This window comes from Belonocnema kinseyi, chromosome 3, assembly GCF_010883055.1.
Source record: "Belonocnema kinseyi isolate 2016_QV_RU_SX_M_011 chromosome 3, B_treatae_v1, whole genome shotgun sequence".
NCBI classification, from domain to species: Eukaryota; Metazoa; Arthropoda; class Insecta; order Hymenoptera; family Cynipidae; genus Belonocnema; species Belonocnema kinseyi.
The window spans coordinates 158,000,227-158,025,914 of NC_046659.1; the positions used below are offsets into that span (position 1 = coordinate 158,000,227).

A 25,688-nucleotide genomic window follows, 5' to 3' on the forward strand; every position below is an offset into this window, starting at 1 on the left:
ACTCCGACCTCCCGTGCCGCATCTATGCTTATAATATCTTAGATTACACCATAATTATCCTAGAGTGCTTACCGACAGAATCGGTACGATAGAGACCTACATTATCGGAATGACAGAGAGCTAAAAATCACCCTAACCACAAAATAATACACATGCAGAAAATTTGGTAATTAGCACAATAACATTTTTTTTGTTATTATCCCTGAAAAAAGAGTCCGGGGACGTCCGTTATGATATTTTATAGCATCTCCGAATTCAGTTTTTAAAAATTTTCATTTTTGTGGAAAAAAGCCGTCGGAACTGTACCTGATTGACCACACGACGAAGTATCACATGCCCTTAAAATTGCTTAAATTGATATAATTTGTCAACAAAATTTATGCATTGATTGATTTTTCAATTTGGAGGATTGATATATATATATTATTGGAACCGAATGCATTTAATTTTAAATTGATCAGTTGAAAAGTGTTGAAAAACTTCCATTTTACACGCATAAATTATTGAATATCATAATACAACATTTTTGAATGAAAAAACTTAAACGTTAATATTAAAAGTTTAAAATTCATAAGTTCCACTTTGAAAGGATTTAATTTGCAGTTTTCATAAAGCTAAATCTGTATTATCTTATATAAAACAAAAATTCCATTAGTATCAAGTCGCATATCCTATTATTTGTTGAAACTATAAATTATTTGCAGTAATTTAAGTAAGGGCCCTAGTGATTTGATCAATTTTCGTCGCTTATCTTCGGTTAGCTCTTTTTGCAGATCCTGGTTTCCTAAGTATCACGAAAGGGTCGCAATTTTATTATTGTAGGATTTAATTTTCGCAAATTTAGAAATAATAAATTTAAATTGTTGTTTATTTTCAGATGCCGAACATTAAATTGCAGAGCTCCGACGGGGAGGTTTTCGAGGTTGATGTAGAGATAGCCAAGTGCTCCGTGACTATAAAAACTATGTTGGAAGACTTGGGGATAGATGAGGACGAGGAGGAGGTGGTGCCACTACCGAATGTTAATTCTGCGATTTTGAGGAAAGTTATCCAGTGGGCGACATATCACAAGGACGACCCTCCTCCACCAGAGGACGATGAAAACAAGGAAAAACGGACCGATGACATCAGCTCCTGGGATGCCGATTTTTTGAAAGTAAGTCTTCAATTCGTGGGATTGACCAAAAATTTATTTTATAAAGTAACCCTGTCTCGGACTCACCACATTATTTTACACTTTTTTTTTGAGCGATGACAATATTTTTGTAGGGGTTTCGTAAAAAAAAAAACTTTTAAAAGTAGATCTGGAATTCTTAGGATTACCAAGAATTTATGTTATAATTAAACCACGTTTCGGAGTCACCACACTATTTTACACTTTCTTTCTTCTTTTTTTTTGAGCGATGACAATATTTTGATAGGGGTTTCGTAAAAAAAATTTTGAAAATAAGTCTTCAATTCGTGGGATTGACCAAAAATTTATTTTATAAAGTAACCCTGTCTCGGACTCACCACATTATTTTACACTTTTTTTTTGAGCGATGACAATATTTTTGTAGGGGTTTCGTAAAAAAAAAACTTTTAAAAGTAGATCTGGAATTCTTAGGATTACCAAAAATTTATGTTATAATTACACCACGTTTCGGAGCCACCACATTATTTTACACTTTTTTTTTAAGCGGTGATAATATTTTGCTAGGGGTTTCGTAAAAAAAATTTTGAAAATAAGTCTTCAATTCGTGGGATTGACCAAAAATTTATTTTATAATGTAACCCTGTCTCGGATTCACCACATTATTTTACACTTTTTTTTTTTTTAACGATTACAATATTTTTCTAGGGGTTTCGTAAAAAAAACGTTTAAAAGTTGGTCTGGAATTCTTAGGATTACCAAGAATTTATGTTATAATTAAACCACGTTTCGGAGTCACCACACTATTTTACACTTTCTTTCTTCTTTTTTTTTTGAGCGTTGACAATATTTTGATAGGGGTTTCGTAAAAAATTTTTTGAAAGTAAGTCTTGAATTCGTGGGATTGATCAAACATTTATTTTATAATGTGACCATGTCTCGGACTCACCACATTATTTTACACTTTTTTTTTTTTTTTGAATGATGACAATATTTTGCTAGGGGTGTCGTAAAAAATGACTCTTAAAGACACTATTTTCTTACAATTGTCCACTAATTCCAATATTTCTTTCGTTTTTACTGAAAAATATTTTTAGATTTCTTCGCTAATTGATTAAAATATTATGTCCGCCATATCAAGCAGTTAGTTTTTAACAGAAAAAGCCAACTCTCAACAAAATATATAAATTTTTTACCAAACAGTTGAATTTTCAACGAAGAAGATTAATTTTTTACCAAAAATGTGAATTTTCATCAAATTAAATAAATTTCGGTTCGAACAATCGGTGTGATTGCTAGTCCAAATTTTATTATATATTTCTCTTCGTTTCTAAAAACTTTCCCCTTAATAATTAAATTTTTAAACTAAAAAAGATTAATTAATAATCAAAAGTGGAATAGTTAAATTTTCATTCAAGAGAATTAATGAGCATTATTAAAAACAAAAAGAATTTTTTACAGACAGATTTTCTATTAAATTGTTAAATTTTTTATTATGAATTAATTATGAATTTCGAGCTAAACAGTTGAATTCCTTACAAATAAAAAAATTGATTTTTTACAAAACAGTTAAAAATAGAATAACCAACCTAAGAATATTATTTCAATAAAATACATAAATTTTCAGCCAAATCGTTAAATTTTCTACAAAGCAAATTAATTATCAACAAAACAGTTGCGTTTTAACCAAAAAATTTATTTTCTACAAAACAGTTAAATTTGCATCCCGAGAATATAAAGTTTCAGTACAAAATTATATTTTCAATCAATCAGTTGAATTTAAAAAACAAAAAAAAAACGTTATTTTTCCAGTTGAAAAAATGAGTTTTTAACTTAAATTATGAATCTTGAACCCACAAAACTTAGAACCAAAAAGTTAAGTTTTTTTAACCAAAAAGGAGACTATTCAACAAATTAAATAAATGTACCGCCAAGTCTTGAAATTTCATGGTAAATTCAATTTTCTAGCCAAAAATACGAATTTTCTACAAAAGAAAATAATGTTCAACAAAAATTAATTTTCTGTCATAATTTATAATTTTTAAACTAGTTGTTTTAAAATTTATATACTATGTGAGAAATTCACCTTTTTGCATAAAATTAATCTTTATGGGTGAAAATTCATCTTTTCGATATAAAATTGAATTATTCCAGTTAAATAATAATCATTTTAGTTCAAAATTCGTCAATTTGCTTTAAAATTGATTTCTTCTTGTTCAAAATTCAACAATTTGCATGAAAATTTGTCTTAATCGGAAAAATTTAAATGTTTCGTTGAAAATTCACATATTTTGTTGAAAATTTCTTCTTTTTTTTTAAGGGAAACTATCGTTCACTTTGTAACTTAATTTTCTTGTTTAAAAATTCTTCTTTGTGTTAGAAATATAGTTACTTGGTTGTAAGTTAAACTCTTTCGCTTAAAATAAATTTTTTTATTGAAAATTCATCATTTTAATCAAAAATTTATTTTTTTGTTTGAAATATGAGCTTATTTTAATGAAAACTTATTTTTTCTTTGGGTGAAAATGCATTTTTTTACGAAAATTTAACTGTTGTTGAAAATTGTTATTTTTTTAAAATTAAAAATCTAACTTATTACGGTTGAATATTCCATAATTTTAGTTAAAAATCTCTTTGGTTACACAGTCATTTTTTGACTAAAACTTTAATTATTTATTTTTTGTTGGAAAAATGATCTTTTGTAATTGTAAATTCATAATTTTCTGTGGAAATTACCTTCTTAGTTGAAAATTAATCTTTTTTGTAAAAAATTTAATTATTCTAGTTAAAGATTCATCATTTCCGTTGAAAATTCATTTTTCTGGTATAAAATTAAACCATATTTCAATAAAAGCTTTACAACTTTATTTGAAAATTGATCACTTTGGTTTAAAATGTAACTCTGTTTTGGAAAGTTAGTTTTTTTAGTTGATATTTAATTGTTTTTGGTGAAAATAATTTTCTAAATTAAAATTGAACGTGTTTCAATTTTTATGGACAGATTCTTGAAAAAAAATTTTAACTGAAAATATGTTATTCTATTTTCTGAAAATATATATTCTAGTTAAAGGTTAATCATTTTCGTTGAAAATTCATCTTTCTGGTTTAAAATTCAACTATTCCAGTTAAAAGTTTACAATTTTAGTTGAAAATTCCTAATTTTCGTTGAAAATGTAAAAAAAATTTCTTAAAGTTTGTTTTTTGGTTCTTAAAAGTTAATTTTTGTATGAAAAGTAATTTTTTCAACTTATAATTTAACTTATTTAAGTTTCGATTGAAAATTTACTTTTTTTTTAGTAAAAAATAATTTGTTGAAAATGCAACTATTTCAGTTCAAGACTTACAATTTAATTTGAAAAAGTTATCACTTTGGTTGAAAACGTAACTCTATTTCTGTTAGTTAGTTTTTTGTTTTAAAATTTAATTAACGTGAAATTTAACTTGTTTACATTTTTATTGGCAATTTATTGAAACATTGTTTCAAAACTGAAAATGTAACTATTCCAATTTAATATTTCATTATTTAAACAAAAAAATTAATAATTCAATTTTTGGTTGAAAAATTGACGGTTTTTTATTTTAAAAAATCGTCTTTTTTGATAGAAATTAATCTTATTGGTTGGACATTTATCGTCTTCTTTGAAAATTAATTTTTTTAAATCAAAATTAAATTATTCTAGTTAAAGATTCGTCATTTTAGTGAAAAATGTATCTTTCTGGTTTAAAATTTAACTATTCCAGTTAAAGGTTTACAATTATAGTTAAAAATTCATCATTTTCGTTGAAAATGTAACTATTTTTTTGAAAATTATTTTTTTTTTAAATAATTTTTTGGTGGAAAATAATTTTTTAACTTAAAATGTATGTTTAAAATTGTATTGACAATTTATGGGAAAAATATTTTATAGCTGAAAGTGTAACTATGCCAATTTAATAGTTTGTTATTAAAAAAAAACAATTCAATTTTTGGTCGAAAAATGCACTTTTTAAATAAAAATTTTCGTCTTTTTTGATAGAAATTTATCTTATTGATTGGACATTTATCTTCTTCTTTGAAAATTAATTTTTAAATCAAAATTATATTATTCTAGTTAAAGATTCGTCATTTTAGTGAAAAATGTATCTTTCTGGTTTAAAATTTAATTATTCCAGTTAAAGGTTTACAATTTTAGTGAAAAATTCATCATTTTCGTTGAAAATGTAACTATTTTTTTGAAAATTATTATTATTTTTTTTTAATAATTTTTTGGTGGAAAATAATTTTTTAACGTAAAATGTATGTTTAAAATTGTATTGACAATTTATGGGAAAAACATTTTATAACTGAAAGTGTAACTATGCCAATTTAATAGTTTGTTATTAAAAAAAAAAACAATTCAATTTTTGGTCGAAAAATGCACTTTTTAAATAAAATTTTCGTCTTTTTTGATAGAAATTAATCTTATTGATTGGTCATTTACCTTCTTTGAAAATTAATTTTTTTAAATCAAAATTAAATTATTCTAGTTAAAGATTCGTCATTTTAGTGAAAAATGTATCTTTCTGGTTTAAAATTTAACTATTCCAGTTAAAGGTTTACAATTTTAGTGAAAAATTCATCATTTTCATTGAAAATGTAACTATTTTTTTGAAAGTTTGTTTCTTGTAAAAAGTTAATTTTTTGGAGAAAAGTAATTTTTTCAACTTAAAATTGAACTTATGTAAGTTTTGGTTGAACAATTGATCTTTTTTTATTGAAAATTAATTTGTTCAAAATTCAACTATTTAACTTAACTATTTACGATTTGAAAATTTTTCATTTTGGTTGAAAATTTAACTCTTTTTTTTTTTTAAGTTAATTTTGTTGGGGTATCCAATTTTTTTAACCTAAAATTTTAAATTTCGATTGACAATTTATCTTTTTTATTAAAAATTCAACTTTTTCAGTTGAAGGTTGATCGTTTGAGTGAAAAACACGTTTTTTTTCGTTTAAAATTCCACTATTCCAGTTGAAGATTCCTTCATTTAGATTGAAAATTGAACTATTTTCTTGAAAATCTAGTTTTTCCTTCAAAATTGAGGTTTTCAACTAAAAATGTAACTACTAAGTAAGAGTATTGGATTTAAAAACAATGTAATTAATTTACAGGTTGACCAGGGAACTCTCTTTGAATTGATTTTGGCCGCAAATTACTTGGACATCAAGGGTTTGCTCGACGTGACATGTAAGACTGTTGCAAACATGATCAAAGGAAAGACGCCCGATGAGATTCGCAAGACTTTCAACATTAAAAATGATTTCTCCAACGCCGAGGAGGAACAAGTGCGCAAAGAGAACGAGTGGTGCGAGGAGAAATAGATTGCGCCTCTTTGTCCCCCGGACTTCACCCATATTTTCTATTTAAGTAGTTTGTTTTTTCTCACTTTTTTTTAAACATTATTTTTTCCTTTAATTTTCTTATTTAAAACTTCTTTCCCGACACAAGCGTTGTGTGCGTGAGAATCAGGTTTCGTTTCAATACGCCGTTTTCTAAAAATTACTTGTAATATGACGTCGTGAAGATTAAAAAAGTAAAAAAAAATGCTTGAATTGTACAATTTCTGTGTATTGTTTGCCTCTTATCGCTGAGACAACTTTTTTCTTATAAAGAAGAAAAAAAAAGAATCAGAGTTGAATCCCATATTATTTTAACGCACTATGATGGGCGAGTGGTCCGGGCGATCGTTAATACGTTTTTACTTTTGAAAGAAGTTGTGTTTGAAACGAGTTTTTTTTTTAATTTTCTTTCCTATGTGTATTTTTTTAGATATAAGAAACATTTGAATTAATCACAGGCGCACTCTCCTCATTCGCTCTGAAATTTTTTTTTCAATATTTTTGTTTGCTATGCTTTAGAATTTTAATGTAGGACTCTTGATGAAGTCCTGGTGTATTTGTAAGAAATGTAATTTTACGTTTAAGGAATAGCAGAGCAGGTCTTTGATTGACTGCTCCGGTGAAGATCTTTATTGATATAAACGTAATATTAATTGTTTGTGAAGATTCAAGGGCAGTGGATCGAAAATTCATTCAGAGCTGAAGTTAAAAGAGATATGAATAAATATTGCATTAGAATTAATCAGATTGAGTTTCTTCTTTTATTTTGGATTGAAATTACTGAGTTTATTTTAATATTTTGTTATTCGGTTATCAATTGTCCCGGAATAATTAATATTTTTTGACCGGGAATTTTACATATTTTTACATATAATTTTTTTAATAATCACAGGATGGCCGCTGGGCCGGAAAATGACCGTAAATTTATTTTTTGACTTGGAGTTTTACAAATTTTTAGAAAAAAAAATCCGTCCAACTTAGATTTCAACCGTTTTTTTTTTTTTTTTTTTTTAATTAGTTAAATTGTGATCTTTTTCAATTATGATATCATTCAGTTTAGAATGCGTATTTGAATTAAAAGAATTTCAAACTGCAGTTTTGAAGACTTGAGCAATTAAAAATTAGAAACGTTTAAAATCGAAGATTTTTTATCACAAACATTTTTAGTTGATCAAATGTGAATATGAGTTAATCCATGATTTTAAAATTTTAATTGAACTTTAAAATTTTTTAAATAAATTATAATTGATTGTACAAAACGATTCGGTATCAGTTCACAGTTTTAGAACTTCTAGATTTTGACGTTAAAAAATAAATTCCTAACCCACGTAATTTTAAATTTTGCAATTAAAAAAAAGAACAGTTACTTAATATTTAGAAATATCTGACTGTACATTTAAAATCAGTAATTTTAAATAAAATACTCGAAAACGAAACTTTGAAAGTTACAATTTTAAATATTCTATTTAAACAAAATTAATCTGTAAGTCAACTTCTTAAATTTGGATGTTTAAATTAACTTAGAAAAAATCGAGTAAGTTGAAGAAATATTGAGAAGTTTTGAAAAATTTCAAAATTAATTAAAAATTTTAAATGATTTCAAATAATTTAAACGAAGTTTCTACGTGTACCGATAAATCCCGGCTATTATTATCAAAATTTCGAGGCAAATATTCCACGACCTAATTTGTAACCAGATCAAGGTTTTGGCAGATTTCGAACATGAAATTTAGAAGCTTTTTAATAACATTTTTCAAGATTGCTAGGAAAATTAAAAAAAAAATTTCAATTATTTTTAATTCAAATAATTTTAAAAGATATTTAGAAGTTGTGAAAAACTTTGAATAAAATTTTTGAATTTTAAAAAATTCGAAAAAACGTGTAGCTGTTTCAAGACCTTGAAACAGAATTTCGAAGCATTTTAAGAATTTTCCAACCATTTAAAATAAAAATAATTAAACATAATTCAGAATAATAACCGGGAATTTCCTATTTTAATCAATTCCGAGTTAGCACTGAAAATTTTCGAAAAGGTACAAAATTCTGAACATTTTTTTATTAGAATGAATTCTAATTCCAATTTGAAACGGGATATTTTTGAAAAAATTATAAATTGGAAAAGGGAATTTTACAAAAATTTGAATTCTTTTTGGAAACGGAAAATTTTCGAAAAGAATTAAAATTCCGGATTTGAAGAAGAAATTTTCAATTTTTAACCAATTCTGAGTTGAAAGTGGAATTTATCTAGGAAAATAGCAATTCTCAATGGAAAATTGAATTTTTCCAACAAAATTATTGTTCTGTGTTAAAACGAGTAATTTTCGAAAAAAATTAAATTATGAATTGGAACAGGGAATTTTTCCAAACAGTTCTAATTCTTGAGATTAGTTGAAATAGAACATTTTCGAAAAGAATTAATATTCTGGATTTAAACAAGGAATTTTTTGAACAGAATTAAAATTTCGGATTTAAATAGGGAATTTTCAATTTTTGACAATTGATAAAAGTTCAAAATTTGTAATTTGGCACTTTAACCGGGAACTTTTTTCTTTGACAAAAACGGCCAACCTGAATTTGTTGAATTATTTTAATTTAAACAATTTTAAAATGTCTTGAAAACTTGAAAAATTGAAAGAAATTGAAATTGAAAAATTGGGATAAAAACCATTTTTATTTAGCAAATAAAAAAATTGTAGTGTATCTGTACTTTAAGTATTAACAAGTGAACAATAATTTATTTTGACCAGTTTCAAAATTTAAGAATTTCCCAATTTTAACGTTCAAAATTAAACAGTTCTTGAAATCCTGGAATTGTTTATCTGGAAAAACCTGGAAAATTTCTTGAATTTTGCTCATGGTCCGGGAATTTTTATTTCCTTAAAGAAAAAAATAGGTTTGACTGAATTATTCCACACTGGGAAAATCACGTATTTGAAGAAAAAAATCTTGCAAAGTAACGGAATTTCTATAAAAGCATTAAATGTCAAGGACAAGAAATTTGAAATTATTTTATTTTATTTATAAAAGATTCTATGTTAAAAATGTTACAAGATTAAAATTGTGGTATGGAATAATGTTCTTAAATTCATCTTTTTTTTTTTTTTGGTAGAAAATTCTATTATTTGCGTGAATACAATGCATAATTCAAAATTTGCTTACTTAAAAAACTTTACTTTAAAAATGTTTAATGTAAAGTTTTCTAAGTAAACAAATTTTGAATTACAATAATAATAGAAAGAATTATAATAATTATTATAAATTTGTTTACTTAAAAAACTTAACGTTAAAAAATTTTATTAAAATAAAAATTTTGAACGTAAAGTTTTCTAAGTAAACAAATTTTGAATTACGCATTGTATTCACGCAAATAATAGAATATATTTAATAAGCTTAAAAAGCTTACATTTTTAATTTATAGAATTTTTAAATGGTCTCTTAAAGACTTAAACAAAAAATAAAAGCCTTTGATGTTGAAAATTTTGGATAAAAAACATTTTATTTAATAAATAAATAAATTTTTTTAATTGATCTGTACTTCAAGTAATAAAAAGTGAACAAAAATGATTTTAAACCAGTTCAAAATTTAAGAATTTTTAGATTTTAACGTTAAAACTTAAACGGTTTCAATTTGAAAGTCTTAGTCATTGAACAAATGTGAACAGGTGACTGAAAGCTTATTAACTATTTTCAACTTAAAATAACTTCAGAATAAGATATTCTTAATCAAAGGATTTAAAAAATTTTTTAATATTGTTTCAGTCGAAAGTATTCAATTTTTAACCCATTCAATTTGAAAATTTTAATTAAAAAAAAAATATATTATTGAATATTTAGCAATATTTGAATTTTTATTTAAGACAAGTAAATTGAAAACAAAAATTTCAAAGTAAAGAATCTTTAACTAAATTGTTTGACATAGCAAATCTGAAATCGCTAAAATTTCGAGAAATGCCTAATTTGGAAGTGAAATTTTTTTATTTTGATGTATAATTTACAAATGAGCATTTGTAGAACATTTTTTAGTAATTTTAAGAGATATTTAGGAATTAAAAAAAAATAATCATGCAAATTTTAGAAAGTTTTCTTAAAATCTTCTAGAATCTTTTTTAAAAATTTTGTTTAAATCTTTGAAAAACTAAATTTCCAAAATAGTTTTAAATTTAAAACCAATTTAAAACAACTTCTAGATTTCTCAAGATTTTGAAATAAAATTTTGAAGCTTTTCAAGGATGTTTAAACTATTTGAAAAGAAAATAATTGATTTTCTAATTTAAAAAGTGTTCAGCTCTAATTCGTTTAATTCTTGAATATTTAATATTTGTAATTGAAAATTCCTTAAAAACATATAATTTTGAAAATTTTAAAGTTCATTTATTTATTTTTTAATTTTCAGCATTGCAAATGATAACGTGGATTTATATTCTTTTATATTGAAAAATGTTAAAATTTAATTTAATTATTCAGTTATCAATTGTGCTGGAAAAAATTAAAATTGGATAATTTAAATAATTTTTATGTACAATGCAGGGTGGCCGTTGGACCGGGAATTTTTTGAGACCGATAAATGACAGTGAATTTATTTTTTTACCGGGAATTTAGCATATTTTTAAAAGAAAAATTTGTGTTCCAAATTTGATTTCAATCATTTTTTAAATAATCAGTTGAATTGTTATCTTTTTCAATTGTGCTATTAATCAGCTTACAATGCGTTATTCAAAAATCTTCAAGTGTTTGAAATTGAAAAATTGGGATAAAAATAATTTTTATTCAACGAATAAAATTTAAAAAAAAAAATAGTTTTTGAGTTGATCTGTACTTTCAGTATTAACAAGTGAACAATAATTGATTTTGACCAGTTAAAAACTTAAGAATATCCAAATTTTGAAGAAAAAAATGTGGCAAAAGTCGCGGAATTTCTATAAGAGCCTTAACTGTCAAGGATAAGAAATTTAAAAAATTTAAATTTATATTTGAAATTATTTTATTTCATCAAAGATTCTATGTTAAGATTGTGGCATGGAGTAATGCTCTCAAATTCATCTTTTTTTGGTAGAAAATTCTATTATTTGTGCGAAGGCTGAACCAATTTATTAAAAAATAATATTGTTTGTTATGGAAAATTCATAATTTTAGTTAAAAATTCATCTTTTTGACTGAAAATTTATTTTTTAAATTTAAAATTCAATTACTCAAGTCAAATTTCAACCAATTAAAAAAAAAAGAAAATTGTAGTTAAAAATGGGGTTTTGACCATAAAATCAGATTTTTGAGGCATATTTCGTGAAAACCATCTTTTCACTGTAAAAAAGGTGCCTTGAAAAATTAATTTTTTGTCCTGGAAAATCTGGAAAAGTCTTGGAATTTCTTTTTGCAGAAACGCTAGACACACTGTTAAAGAAAAGTAAAAGTTCGATTGAAACTTTATAAACTATTTTCAATTTAAAAATAAAAAGAAGGATTAAATATCTAGCTTTGTACATTACGATTTTAATTGTTGTATTTGAAAAATGATTTGAAAGTGAAATTGTTGAATCTTGATGTATAAATAATGAATGAACACTTATTCTAGAAAAAAATTTGTGTAATTTTAAGATATATTTAGGTGTTTTGAAAAGATTTATAATTGTCATGCAAATTTCTTATAAATTGCCTTAAAATCTTTCAGATTCTTTTTAGGCAATTATATAAATTAGAAAAAATTCAATTAATTTTAAAAGCTGTTTAGAAGTTCTGAAAAAATTTTAAATTTGAACAAATTTAAAACAACTTCTATATTTCTGAAGATTTTGAAATAAAATTTTGAAGCTTTTCAAGGATGCTTAAAGTATTTAAAGTAAAAATAATTTCACTTAAAATTTAAGCAGTGTTAAGTAAAAAAAATCACTTTTTCATTTTTTAATCTTTCTAGCTGAAAATTCCTCATTTTTTGGATCAAAGTGCAACTTTTTGGTTGAAAATGAAACTTTTTTTATTAAAGATTCAAATATTTTGTTGAAAATTCGTCTTTTTTGTTTGAAGCTTGCACCACTTTCTTGAAAAATACATTTTTAATGGAAGATTCATAATATTAAGTAACTATTTTGTAGAAAATTAATTCATTTCTGTTAAAAGTTTAGCTCTTCGGTTGAAAATTCATGTTTTTTTTTTGGTTCAAAATAAATTTTTTGAACTGAAGATGTAATTTCCATTCCTGGTTAAAGATAGATCCCTTTTAGTTGAAAATTCGTGATTTATGTTAGAAATGGTTTTAGATTTACTATTTATTGGTTAAAAAAGCAAAACTGATTAAAAATTCATATTTTTGAAAAAAATGAGCTGTTTTACGGAAAATTCGTTTTTTGGCCTGACTGTTCAAAAATTTGGATTACCTCTTTTCTATCTTGATTGAAAAGCTTTTATTCGTTGATAATTAGTCTTTTTGGTTGGTAAATTCATCTCTTTGTTGAATATTCCTCTTCTTGGTTTAAAAATTAATATTTTTTGTTTGAAATATTATCTATTACCTTTTTTGTTGAGAATTTATTTTATTTAAAATTCAATTATTTTGTTCAAAATACAACTATATTTTGTTGAAAAGTTGTCCTTTTTGATTGAAGATTCATATTTTGTGCTAATAAAGTAATCATTTTTAATGGAAATATATTTGCTTTTTTAAAGTTTTAATCTGACATTTTGAAAATAATAATAAGTTTATTTTATTTATTAATTCAATTCATTTGCCTGGTATTTTTTGAAGTTGTTTTCTCCTGAGAATCATTTTTTTAGTTTAAAATTGTATTATTTGGTTGAAAAGTTAACAATTTTGTCAAAAATCATATTTTTTCGTTGAAAAATTCATCCGTGTCAATAGAAATTTCATATTTGAAAAAAAATTGCAACTGTTCCATTGGATGCTAAAAATGATTGAAAATTCGTCTTTTTAGTTGGATCCAACTATTTATTTAAAATTAAAGTCTTTGTTCAAATATCTACTCAAATTTGTTTTGAAGTTTCATTTTTGCGTTGAAAATTGAACTAATTGCTTACAAAATCATTTAGTTGTTGTCGATTCATCACTTAGTTGAAATTCTGTTTGTGTAGAAAATTTATATATTTTTTAGAAGAAACTACCTCTTTTTACTATGAAAATTCATCTCTTTTGTTCATTATTTTCTTTGAAAATAATTGTTTAGACTGAAAATTCAAATTTAATTTTTGATAAACAAAAAATTGGTATTTTCTAGACGAACATTCGTTGTTTTTGTTAGGAATAATTTCCTCTGTATTGGTTAAAAAATACAACTGATTCTTTCAAAATTAATTTTTTTTTGTGGATTTTCATATTCTCAGATCGAAAAGTTAAACTGTCTTTCAGACCATTCGTCTTGCCTTGAATGTTCTTTAATTTGGATGTTCTGGCTGAAACTAAAAAGATAGAGATCCTATCTTTGTGAATAGTTTTTAATCCTTATTATAGATAGAGATATAGAAAATGTATCCCATCCTATCTATCCTTCTATCTAAATTAACGTCTATCTTTCTCAATACCGGCTTCAATATTTTCTATCTCCCTTTCAATCTAAATTCTCATCTTATCTTTTCTCATCCACTCTTCTCTATCTCATCCTATCCTTGATCTATTCATGTCAATCCCTTTCTATCTATCTTTTAATCTAAATTCATATCTATTTTTTCCAATACCGTCTTCAATATTTTTCTATCCCTTTCAATCTATCTTTAAATCTAAATTCACGTATATATTTTTCAATACCGTCTTCAATATTTTTCTATCTCCCTTTCAATCGAAATTCTCGTCTTATCTTTTTTAATCCCCTCTTCTCTATCTCATCCTATCCTTTGTCTATTCATGTCAATCCTTTTCTGTCTATCTTTTATTCTAAATTCACGTATATCTTTTTCAGTACCCTCTTCTCTATCTCATCCTATCCTTGATCTATTTATGTCTATTTTGTCTATCTCTTTTATTTTAAATTCCCGTCTACGTTTGTCAATCTCCTCTTCTCTATCTCAACAATGGTCAATTAATTTTTTAATTAAATTCCCTAACTTTTCGATGGATTCCCGAATTTTCAGGGACAAGAAAATGATAAGAATATACTCAATCATGGGAGACCATGATTCAAATTTATGTTAACGAGACAGATTGAAGTAAAAAAAGCGATAGTTATTTATTGAATTAGGGAATAGGATAAGACCGAGTCTTAGGGAGGCAAATAACCAATTGATATAGAGATAGAATAGCACTATCTTTTCCTATCCAACAATTTCCTACTTTTTGTTTAAAATATCAATAATTATTACATTTTTTGTTGAGAATTCATATTTTTAGGTTGAAAATTCAACTTTCTATAATATTCTATCTAACTATTCTATCTCTCTCAATAGGTGACTTTGCATTCGTAAAATGCTATCTTTTTCTTTTCCTTGTCTAAATATTTTTTTATCACTCTTTCTACTCTACTCTTTCCCTTAGTCTATTATCTATTATAAATTTTAATTTTTTTATCCATCTTTCGTGACTGGGAATCCTTATCTTTTGCTTTACTGTATTCTATCTCTTTTAGATAAATTTGACGTGGATAGATAAAGGATAGGATGAGATAGAGAAGAAAAGATTGAAATAGATAGACGTAAATTTAAATTGACTAACAGATAGAAAAAGATAGTGGTATGATATAATATGATAGAGAAGATTAAAAAAGATAGGCGGGAATTTGGATTAACAGAAATAGAGAAAGATTGACGTAGATAGATTAAGGATCAGATGAGGTAGAGAATAGGGTATTTGAAAAGACAGATGCAAAATTTAAATTGACATTGAGATAGAAAAAAAAATATGTATACGATGAGATAGAGAAGAGGAGATTGAAAGATATATACGGGGATGTAGATTAACAGAGATAAAAAAAGATTGACATGAATAGATAAAGGTTATATATGAGATAGAGAAGAGCAGATTAAAAAAGATAGACGGGAAGTCAGATTGGCCGAGAGATCGAAAAATATTGGTGTGAACGGATAAAGGATAGGATGAGATAGAGTAGAGGGTATTATGGAAAAGATAAAGGTGAATTTAGATTGATAAAGAGATAGAGAAGTAGGGATTGAAAAAGAGACGTGGATTGATACAGGAAAGGATGAGATTAACGGGGATGCTGATTGATAGACAGATAGAAAAAGTAAAGAGATAATTAAAGGATATGATAATACAGAAAAGAGGGGATTGACAAAGATAGACGGGAATTTAGATTGACACAGAGATAGAATAAGATTGACGTTGGTAGATGAAGGATAGGATGAAAAAAGAAAAAGGGGATTGAAAAAAGACGAAAATTTAGAAAGTGACAGAGATATATAGTAAAAGATTAACGTGGATAGATGGGAATTTAGATTAACAGAGAGATAGAAAAATGTTGACGTAGCCCTAGTAGCACGGAACATTCCAGGAACTGAGCTTGTAAAATGTCCGCCACTTGGGAACGTTCCAGGAACATTCCACTGGAACGTTCAAAGAATAAATTATCGTCATTGTTATAATTATCAATGAATATCCGATACTTGTTATTAAAAATAACAATAATGGAAGGTTCCCCACAGGTCCCAGTGGAACGTTCCCAGCGGCGGATATTTTACACGCTCAGGACACGTTCCAGGCAAGTTCCCGGAACGTTCCGTGCTATTAGGGAGATACAGATGAAAAAGATGGACGGAGATTTAGATTGACAGAGATAGAAAACTGTTGATGTAGATAGATAAATAATAGGATAAGGTAGAAAAGAGGGGATTAGCAGAGTTAGAAAAATATTGACGTGGGTATATAAACCAAGGAAAGGATGAAATGGAGGAAAGGGTATTGGGAAAGATAAAGGTTTAAAATTTGGTTGAAAATTTAACTATTTTGTTGAAATTTTTATTATTTTTTTGAAAATGTAACTACAGTTTGTTAAATAGTTATCTACATACTTTGGTCGAGAATTTAACAGTTTTGTTGAAAATTCGTTCTTTTGGATTGAGGATTCATATCTTTTGTGACGGAAAATTAATCTCATTTTTGGTTGAAATAAGCTAATTCGAAAATTTTAATCTGAAATTCTTTCATTCCGTTCATGAAGGATTATATGTTTTAAATATTACAAGATTAAAATGATAGTCTTTGAAATAATAATGCGGTCAGGGAATTTCGGATAATTACAACTCATCTCTGCATACAATTTACAAATTTATTTGAAATCTAGATGGAGCTGAAAAAAGGGAAACTAACCTCAAATTTGCGGCACAATACACGGCGTGTTTACAGATTTGAAAAATAATGCAAAGTGATGTTTTACTTTTTTGCGTGAAAATAAGAATTTGTCATACAGAAGGATGTAAAAATAAATAAGATGATCAAATCATTAGTTTATTTTACGAAATAATATGTGGATGTAAGGTCTCGAAAATGGGTAAGTACACAATGAATAATTTTAATTTTGAAACATATTGAAGTAACTAAATATAATGTACAATTTGCGTCGCAAAAAATTGATCTGCTTTTAAAACATTTGCATTCGGGATGTATTGATTTTTAAATATTTTATTTCTTCGTGTTTTTGTAAAAAAAAAACAGAGGTGAAACGCATGCGCAGAGCAAAACTCAAATGGCGCTTCAATTTGAATTCCTGATATCAAAAAATTGTTTCCTATAATATAAGAATTAGTTGCGAAATATTAAACTACGAGGCAGGGTGTTAGAGTATTTTATTTCATTTTAGATTTGATTGCTAAAAAGATAAAATACTCGGAAAATGCGGAGACTCAAAATTTTATTTCTTTGAGTTCGATTTGCGAAAATGCTGAACTGGAAAAATTTGCTATAGAATATCACGATGGACTTAATATTAAAAAAATAACATACCAGGAACTAGAAACTACGAAAATTGACATAAAAGAAATTTTGGAAGGAATTTTCGCATCGCAATTTGTGGCAATAGATCTCGAGACTCCGGGATTTTGCATCCCATCTATAATCTTAGGGTAAGATTTAATATTAGTAATTTTTTTATATAGTTTTTTTAGTTTATTTAAACCGCTTCAAAATTCTAACCTTTCAAGTAAAAATATTGCATGCACAATGGTAGATAAATGTTAAAACTAATAGTTTAATTTTTAACTTGCAAAAGATCAGTTTTCAAAAAAAAAATGGAAGTTAAATTTTTAGTTAAAAAAATTCATTTTCCACACAAAAAAACCACAACTTTTCGGCCAAAGTGATGAATTTTTATGAAAAGTTGGATTTTATACTTAAAAAGATCCACTTTCAACAAAAAATGGAAGTTAAATTTTTTGCATCAAAAATTAATTTTACACACAAAAAAATGAATTTTGAATTAAAATGATGCATTTAGAACTGGAATTATTGATTTTTTTAACCAAATTGATGAATGTTCAAATAATAAGATTACTTTTCTGCCCCCAAAAAAACTATTTTTCAACAATATACATAAATTTCCAACTATAAAAATCAAATTGAAGCGTTTCCAACCAAAAATATGATTAATTAAAAATTAAATTTTCAGTTTAAAAAATAATTATTTTTAACAAAACAAAAAAAAACGAATTAAAAAAATAGTAATAAAAAAGATTAAAAAATGAGTTAAAAAAAAGATGAATCTTGAACTAAAATAATTGAATTTTCAACCAAAAATAGTCAATTTTCAAAAAATTTAATTTTCAATCAAAGTGATAAATTTTCAACTAAAATGATAAATCTTCAATTGGAATAGATGATTTTTAAATAAAATGATGAGCTTTTAACAAAATAGTTTAACCTTCAAATAAGTAGTTTTATTTTTATGTAAAAAAATAAATTTTGAACTATATTAATGAATATTTAACTGGAATAATGAGATTTTCAACCAAAAAGATGAATTTACAAACCATCAGATTAATTTTCTGCCAAAAAAGAAATTATTTTCAACCTAAAATTGAATAATTAAATTTTTAGTTAAAAGAATAATGTTTAACAAAAGAGATTAATTTTTTATTAAAAGTATTGAATATTCAACTTACATGGTTACATTTCTAGTTTAAAAAATTAATTTTCAGCAAAAAAAAATTCCAACAATATAGTTCAAGTTTCAACTGGAATAGTCAAAGTTCCAGTTAAAAAAAGTAATATTCAGCCAAAGAAAAAATGAATTTTCAATAAAATAGATCTTTTTTCAAGGAAAGAGATGAATTTTTTGACTTAAATGAATTTTAAAGTGGAATAGTTGAATTTTCAACCAAGCAGATACTTTTTTCCAAATAAAGATGATTTTTTTTACTAAAAAAGATAAATTTTCAACCAGAATATGAATAGTCAAATTTTTAGTTAAAAGAATTAATATTCAACCAAACAGATGAATTTTCTAGTAAAATAATGGAATATTCAATTGAAATAGTGTGTAACATTTTTAGTTGAAAAAATAATAATTTTCAAAACAACAAAACTAAAATAAAAAACAAATTACATTTTAAACCAAGGTGATGAATTTTCGAATAAAATAATTATTTATCAACTGGAATAGTTGAATTTTGAAACAAAAAATAAATAAATTTTCGATTAAAATTATGAATCCTTATCGAATAATTGAATTTTCAACCGAGAAGATTAATAATTTCTATCAAAAAATTAAAAATTTATGTTTATCCGAAGAAATTTTTTTCAACCACAAAATTAATAAATTTTCAAAAATATAGTTAAAGTTTCAACTGAAACAGCTAAATTTTCAGTAAAAAAAAAAAAAATAATAATTTTCAGCTAAAGGAAAAACGATTTTTTAACAAAATAGCTCATTTTTGTGCCAAAGAGATGAGATTTCAATTAAAATAATAAATCATCAACCAAAAAAATAATTTCTGAGCAAAAGAGTAATCAAACTAGTAATTAAATTTTCATTCAAAAATAGGTTTTTTCTGATCGGAAAATGTAGTAGATGATATTTCAACCAAAAAAGTTATGATTTTAAATAAAAAACAGTCGAATTTACTAAAAAAAAAACAAATTTTCAACATGAGTTAAATTGTCAACTAAGCATTATTCATTGAACAAAGAGAGAGAAAAAATTGACTGTTGAATTTTCAAACAAGTCGATTAATTTTCTCCCAAAAAGAACGAATTTTCAACAAAATACATGACTTTTTAACCAGATAGTTGAATTTTCAACAAACAACTATCATTTTTCAACTAAAAGTATAAATTATTTAAATTTTCTGTCAAAAACTCAATTTCAAACCGAATAAATACGGAAATTTATATTTATTCAACTGCTAAAGTTTTCGAATTGAAACAATTTAATTTCTTACGTAAAAATCTTTAAATTGTTCCATCTTAAAATGGCTTCTTCTTTCAAAAATTTTGAATTTTAAAGGATTTTAGTTCTTAACTTTTTAAAAAGAGGTTGATCAGAGTTGGGATTTTTTTTCAAATCTCATAAAGTCCCTATCTGAGAGTCAATTAGATGACAATTAATTTTTAAATCATTTCTATCTAAAATTATGTAAACATATTTTAGACTTTCGTTAAATACAAAATTCACTTTTATCTTGAAATTTCTTCAGTTAAAAACTTAAGAAAACTAAACATCGAATTATGAACTGCTGAAATTTCAGTATTTGAAAATTAAAAACAGCGAATTTTATATTAAAATTAGATTTAAAAAAATTGTTATTCATATAATTTTACACGAGAATTTTAAAATTCTTCAATTTGAAAATGTACCCTTGAAAATGAAGACTCAAAATGGAAAATTTTTTAGTAAAAAATTTTAGAATGAAACATTTTAAACTAAATGATTTCACAATTGAACAAAGTTAATTTAACCCTCAAAGTGCATACATGGTAAAAATCTCGGTAAAGTGCATTGTGGGTATGTTAGACCCCAGCGTATTTAATCATGTATTGTTTAACCCCTATTGAATATTTTGACACAATAAAATTATCCGATATAGTTTAAGGTATATTTTATAAGGCAGAGTTGATTTTATAGCCATTTATTTATTTTAACTTTGTTAAAAAAATTATTGAAAAAAAGTGAAAAAATAGGGGGTTTTTACTTAAAAATTCATCTCACCCAATTTTAATTATTTTAACCTGAAAATTTATGACCATACTTTTGAAATAGCGTACTTGAATTAAAAAAATATGACAACTTGGGTGCTTTTAAAATATATATTTATTTGCACAGTTGAAAAGTCAATTTTATGATAAAATGATGAATCAAATTTTTTGCTCTTAAATCCATTTATTATTATAAAACTTGAGGAACTTTGACTTGTAATTCTATAAAAATACAAGAAATTGAAAAGAGAAATATATAACTGAATTTTATGAATATTATATTTTATTCAATACATCGACAGTCTGCTCTTGCATGACGCGCTGCCGTAAGTTATAAGCCATCAGCAAACAAAAAAAGAATAAAATAATAATAAAAAAAAAAATGATTTCACTTCATACGATATACTTACGTTAGAAAGCGACACTCACTCGATTTTTTCGAATTAAGTATGGTTTATAAGAGTTTGAAAATTTCTTCGGGTGCTAAACACCCACACTACACGTTAAGGGTTAAATTTAATTATCTCATGTAATTGGATAGATTTTTCTTCTAAAAATGCATAAAGTTCCCGGTTTTACAGAATTTAAATATTTTGAAAACTTCTAACTGGTGAAATTCAGCTAAAGAACGTATCAAATAATAAATAATTATAGAAAAATATCGGCGGTTCAATTTTTCAGAATAATTTCAAGTGGTCGAGGATTCATTACATTACCCTCGACATCTCTAGATTTATTTTCTCGATTGAAGGTCTCACATCTATTTTCTCGGAGTGAAATACCCGATGCCGAGTTACATTATCGATTAAATATTCACGGCCAAAGTGTTCAATTACTCAAGCTGAAAACCAATCAGAAAAAAAACAATTCAGATTTCCAAAAAAATATTTTCGCCTACGCCATCAGTACTTCCGGAACAACTGGAGTTCCAAAAATTGTAAAGGTGCCGCATGAAAGTATAGTGCCTAATATTTTTGACTTAAAAAAGATCCTTGCAATTACAAATAGGGACGTGATTGCCCAATTAACGAGCATGACTTTCGACCCGAGTATCGTAGAGATTTTTTTAGGATTTTCTAGTGGTGCAACTCTTTTTATGGCTTCTGGAGAATTGAAAAAAAATCCCAGGAAGCTTTTAGAAATTATGAAGCTGAGTAAAGTTTCCGTTTTTCAAACTACCCCTTCAATTTTGCTGGGAAAATTTTCAGAAGAAGATTTAAAAAATGGAATATTAGGGGAGAAAGGTTCTTTAAGGATTTTGATCCTTGGAGGTGAAATTTTTCCGAAAATGGAAGCGCTCAAGAGAGTTCGAAATGAGAAAAATCAAACGAGAATTTTTAATATTTATGGAATCACGGAAGTTTCTTGTTGGGCGAGTGTTGAAGAATTTAAGGAGGAAAATGAATTAGATATTTCTAATGGATTCTTGGGAAAAGCACTTTCGGAAACGATCTTCGAAGTTAGAAGTGAGGAAGGAAAAGTTCTGGAAGAAGGAGAAGGCATTTTATTTATCGGTAGATATTTTTAATTTAATTATTTGAATATTTTTTTGATATGATTTTTCGAATTCAGCAGGTTATAGAATGATTTTCTTATTATTAATTTTTTATAATTTTTCGCACAGAATTTATGAAAAAAATCGCGAAGTGTAGAATTAATGATTTTTTAAATTTATTTAACGTAGGATTTCGACAAATTTGAAAAAATTTCAATGGATTTTAAGCGATTTTATCGGTTCAAGGAGATTTTATCGGGTTTCAAGAGATTTAAAAATATTTTCACAAGTTCAACGAATTTCGAAACATTTCGAGGGATTTTAGAGAATTTTAAAGATTTCCAAACATTGCCGGAGATTTTAAGGGTTTTCAAAGCACTTTAAAAGATTAAAAAATTTCATGGAATTTCAAAGAATTTTGTAGGATTTCCAAAGCTTTCAAGATAGTTCTAGTGAACTTTGGGAAATAAATCAAATTAACTGTAAAAGCTATTTCAAAGGATTCAATGATTTCGAGCGATTTTAACGTTTCTTTTCGAGAACTTTAATGAATAAGTTTAATTTATATTTGAGGAATTTCAAATGAATTATGAGATAAATATCCAATTAAAAAAGATTAATTTTCAATAAAACAACGAATGATATAACAACATATTTATATTTGAAATTTAAAAAATGTTAAATTTAAAAAAAAAGACAATTTTTCAATAAAATACGTTAACCCTGGACTGAAATAGACTCATTTTCAAACGAACAATATCATTTTTTACAAAAACAATTGATTTTATACAAAAAAACAACGTATTTTGTAACAAAATACATATATTTTCAATCAAGGAATTATGTTTTCATTCGAAAGAATTGATTTGATACTGAAAAAGACGAATTTTCAACAAAAAATATAAACTTTTAATCAAATAGATATGAATTTCCCACCAAATTATTTATATTCTAACCTACTTCATCACATGCAATCTTTTTCAAGCCCATGCATTTTTTTTGCAATATCATGAATTTTTGTGCAATTTTTTACAATCCCATGCAATTATTTGAATTCTCATCCAATCTGTTGCATCAAAATGTAATTTTATGTAATTGTTTGTAATCCGATTCAATTCCATGCAATAATTTTCAATCCCAGGAAATGTTGTGCAATCCTATGCAATCTTTTACAATACCATGCAATCTTTGTTAATCCCAAGCAATCTTTTACAAACCAATGCAATCTTTGGCAGTCCCATGCAGTCTTTTACAATCCCATTCAATCTTTTATAATTCCATACAATCTTTTGCAATCCAATGCAATCTTTTGCAATCCCATGAAATTTTATGCAATGCTTTGAGATCTTTTACAATCCCATGAAATCTTTGGTAATTCCATGCGATCTTTTACAATGTCATGCAATGTTTTGAAATCCAATACAATTTTTTGCAATCCTATGCAATTTTTGACCCCATTCAATTTTTTACAATGGAATGCAATACTTTGCAACGCCATGCAAACTTTTGCAATCTGATGCAATATTTGGCAATGTAATGAAATTTTTTGCAATCACATACAATTTTGTGCCATCCTATGTAATTTTTAACAATCTCATTCAATCTTTTGGAATCCGATGCAATCATTGCAATTTAATGCATATTTGGCAATCTAATGAAATTCTTGGCAATTCCTTTCAATGTTTTGCAATCCCATACAATTTTATGCCATCCTATGCAATCTTTTACAATCCCATCCAATCTTTTGTAATCCAATGCAATATTTTGCAATCTTATGCAATATTTAGCAATCTAATGAAATTTTTTGCAATTTCTTGCAATGTTTTGCAATCCCATACAATCTTGCGCCATCCTATGCAATCTTTTACAATCTCATTCAATCTTTTACAATCTCATTCAATCTTTTGCAATCCTATGCAATCTGATACAATATGTGGCAATCTCATGAAATTTTTTGCAATCCTATGCAATCTTTTGCAATCCTATTTAATCTTTTGAGTTCCCATGCAACCTTGTACAACCCCATGTAAACTTGTGTAATTTTATTCAAGCCTTTACAATCATATGTCATCTTTTCAATCCTATGCAACTATTTACAAGCCCATTTTTGCCACTCGGAAATCAAATTTTTTTGCAGGTAGTAGAAAAAGAATTTGTAGTATAGATGAAGAGGAAATAAATTCATCTAGAGACCCAGTATTTCGAAATACTGGAGATGAAGTAATGGTACGAAATTTAATTAAACTTTAACTTTAGTTTTTAATTCTATTTATCAATAAAATTATTGAATTTTATTCAGATTGATAATACGAGGCGTATATTTTACAAAGGAAGACATAATAAGATAATAAAAAGATTTGGAAACAGAATCGATCTCTGCAAACTAGAAAATACGATTTTAAAAATGGACTCAATACGAAATTGTCTTGCAATTTGGAATGATAAAAATCACAAGTTGCATCTTTGTGTCTCTAAATTAACAAATATTGAAAAAAGCGGAGAGGAGAATATAAAAATTTATTTAATGAATAACCTGAGAAATCTACCAGATTATTATCGACCAGACGAAATCCACTTAATTGATCATTTCCCTCTCACATCAAATGGAAAAGTTTGTTCTCGATCCTTAGAGAAAATAATTGAAAATTCTTCTAAAAGTACTTCATTAAAGAATGTGGAAAATGAATTCCAAAGTTTATGGAAATTAACTGTAGGCTCTCTCGAAACTGGATTTTTGAAATCTGGTGGAACTTCGATAGCAGCTCTACAAATTGTAAATTCTCTTTCGGAAAAATTCAATCAAGAGTTCCCAGATTTAATCGGCATGCTTCTGAAAGATTCAGATTTTCCTCAATGTCTTGCCTATCTCAAAAATCAATTTAAAAGGCAAATTAATTCTGGCAGTGAAATTAATATAAAATTTGAAAGTAAAAATGAATCTTCAGCTTCTAGTTCGAGGAAGAAAATTTCACTATCAGTGGAGGAATCGAAAAAATTGAATAATTCTGATGAAATCATTGATAGATGTTTATGGCAAAAGTGCAGAGGCTTTAAAATTGGAGGGGATCAAATAGAAAACGAAGGGAAATGCTCTTTAAAGAGGGGAATTAAATTTCAATTTTTAAAGTGTTACGACTTGAAAAAGTGTGTAGACGCTTCTCCGACTGTTTTTGAATATTCCAGGTATCTTTTTTGAAACTTTTTGGTTTTACTTTTATTCAAATTTTATTTTAACACTGGTGATGAATTATAGTTGTTGTATATTTTTAGCGGAAAAATATTTGCGACCGCTGGTTCTCATTCCGGTTTAATTTGCACGATTGAATTAAGTTCTTCTGAAAATTATTTAGTCCGATTGCCAGATAGAATCGAAGCTTCAGTTCTAGTTTTCGATAATTTTCGTGGAGTTGTTGGTGAGTATTATTAATTTTTAAAATGCAATCCAATGCAATCCAATGCAATGTTTTGCAATCCCATGCAACATTTTCCAATTACATGCCATTTTTTTCAATCCCATGGAACCTTTTGCAATCCCATGCAAACTTTTGCAATCCCATGCAATATTTTGCAATTCCACCCAATTTTTTGCAGTCGCATGCAACCTTTTGCAATCCCATGTAATAAT

At 26.0% G+C, this 25,688-nt stretch overlaps 2 protein-coding genes across 2 annotated transcripts in view; both read left to right on the top strand.

Moving 5' to 3' along the window:
* Window positions 1–6,706, top strand: part of LOC117169040 (S-phase kinase-associated protein 1) — a 14,620-nt gene extending 7,914 nt beyond the window's left edge. Inside the window, exons 2-3 of the mRNA XM_033355120.1 lie at window positions 878–1,156; window positions 6,261–6,706. Of these exons, the coding sequence (XP_033211011.1) occupies window positions 878–1,156; window positions 6,261–6,470 (489 nt within the window). The 3' untranslated portion in view covers window positions 6,471–6,706. The remainder of the gene's footprint in view (window positions 1–877; window positions 1,157–6,260) is intronic.
* Window positions 6,707–16,782: 10,076 nt separating this feature from the next.
* Window positions 16,783–25,688, top strand: part of LOC117169397 (beta-alanine-activating enzyme) — a 15,411-nt gene continuing 6,505 nt past the window's right edge. Inside the window, exons 1-6 of the mRNA XM_033355764.1 lie at window positions 16,783–16,930; window positions 17,240–17,501; window positions 21,250–22,082; window positions 24,201–24,289; window positions 24,363–25,246; window positions 25,334–25,476. Of these exons, the coding sequence (XP_033211655.1) occupies window positions 16,927–16,930; window positions 17,240–17,501; window positions 21,250–22,082; window positions 24,201–24,289; window positions 24,363–25,246; window positions 25,334–25,476 (2,215 nt within the window). The 5' untranslated portion in view covers window positions 16,783–16,926. The remainder of the gene's footprint in view (window positions 16,931–17,239; window positions 17,502–21,249; window positions 22,083–24,200; window positions 24,290–24,362; window positions 25,247–25,333; window positions 25,477–25,688) is intronic.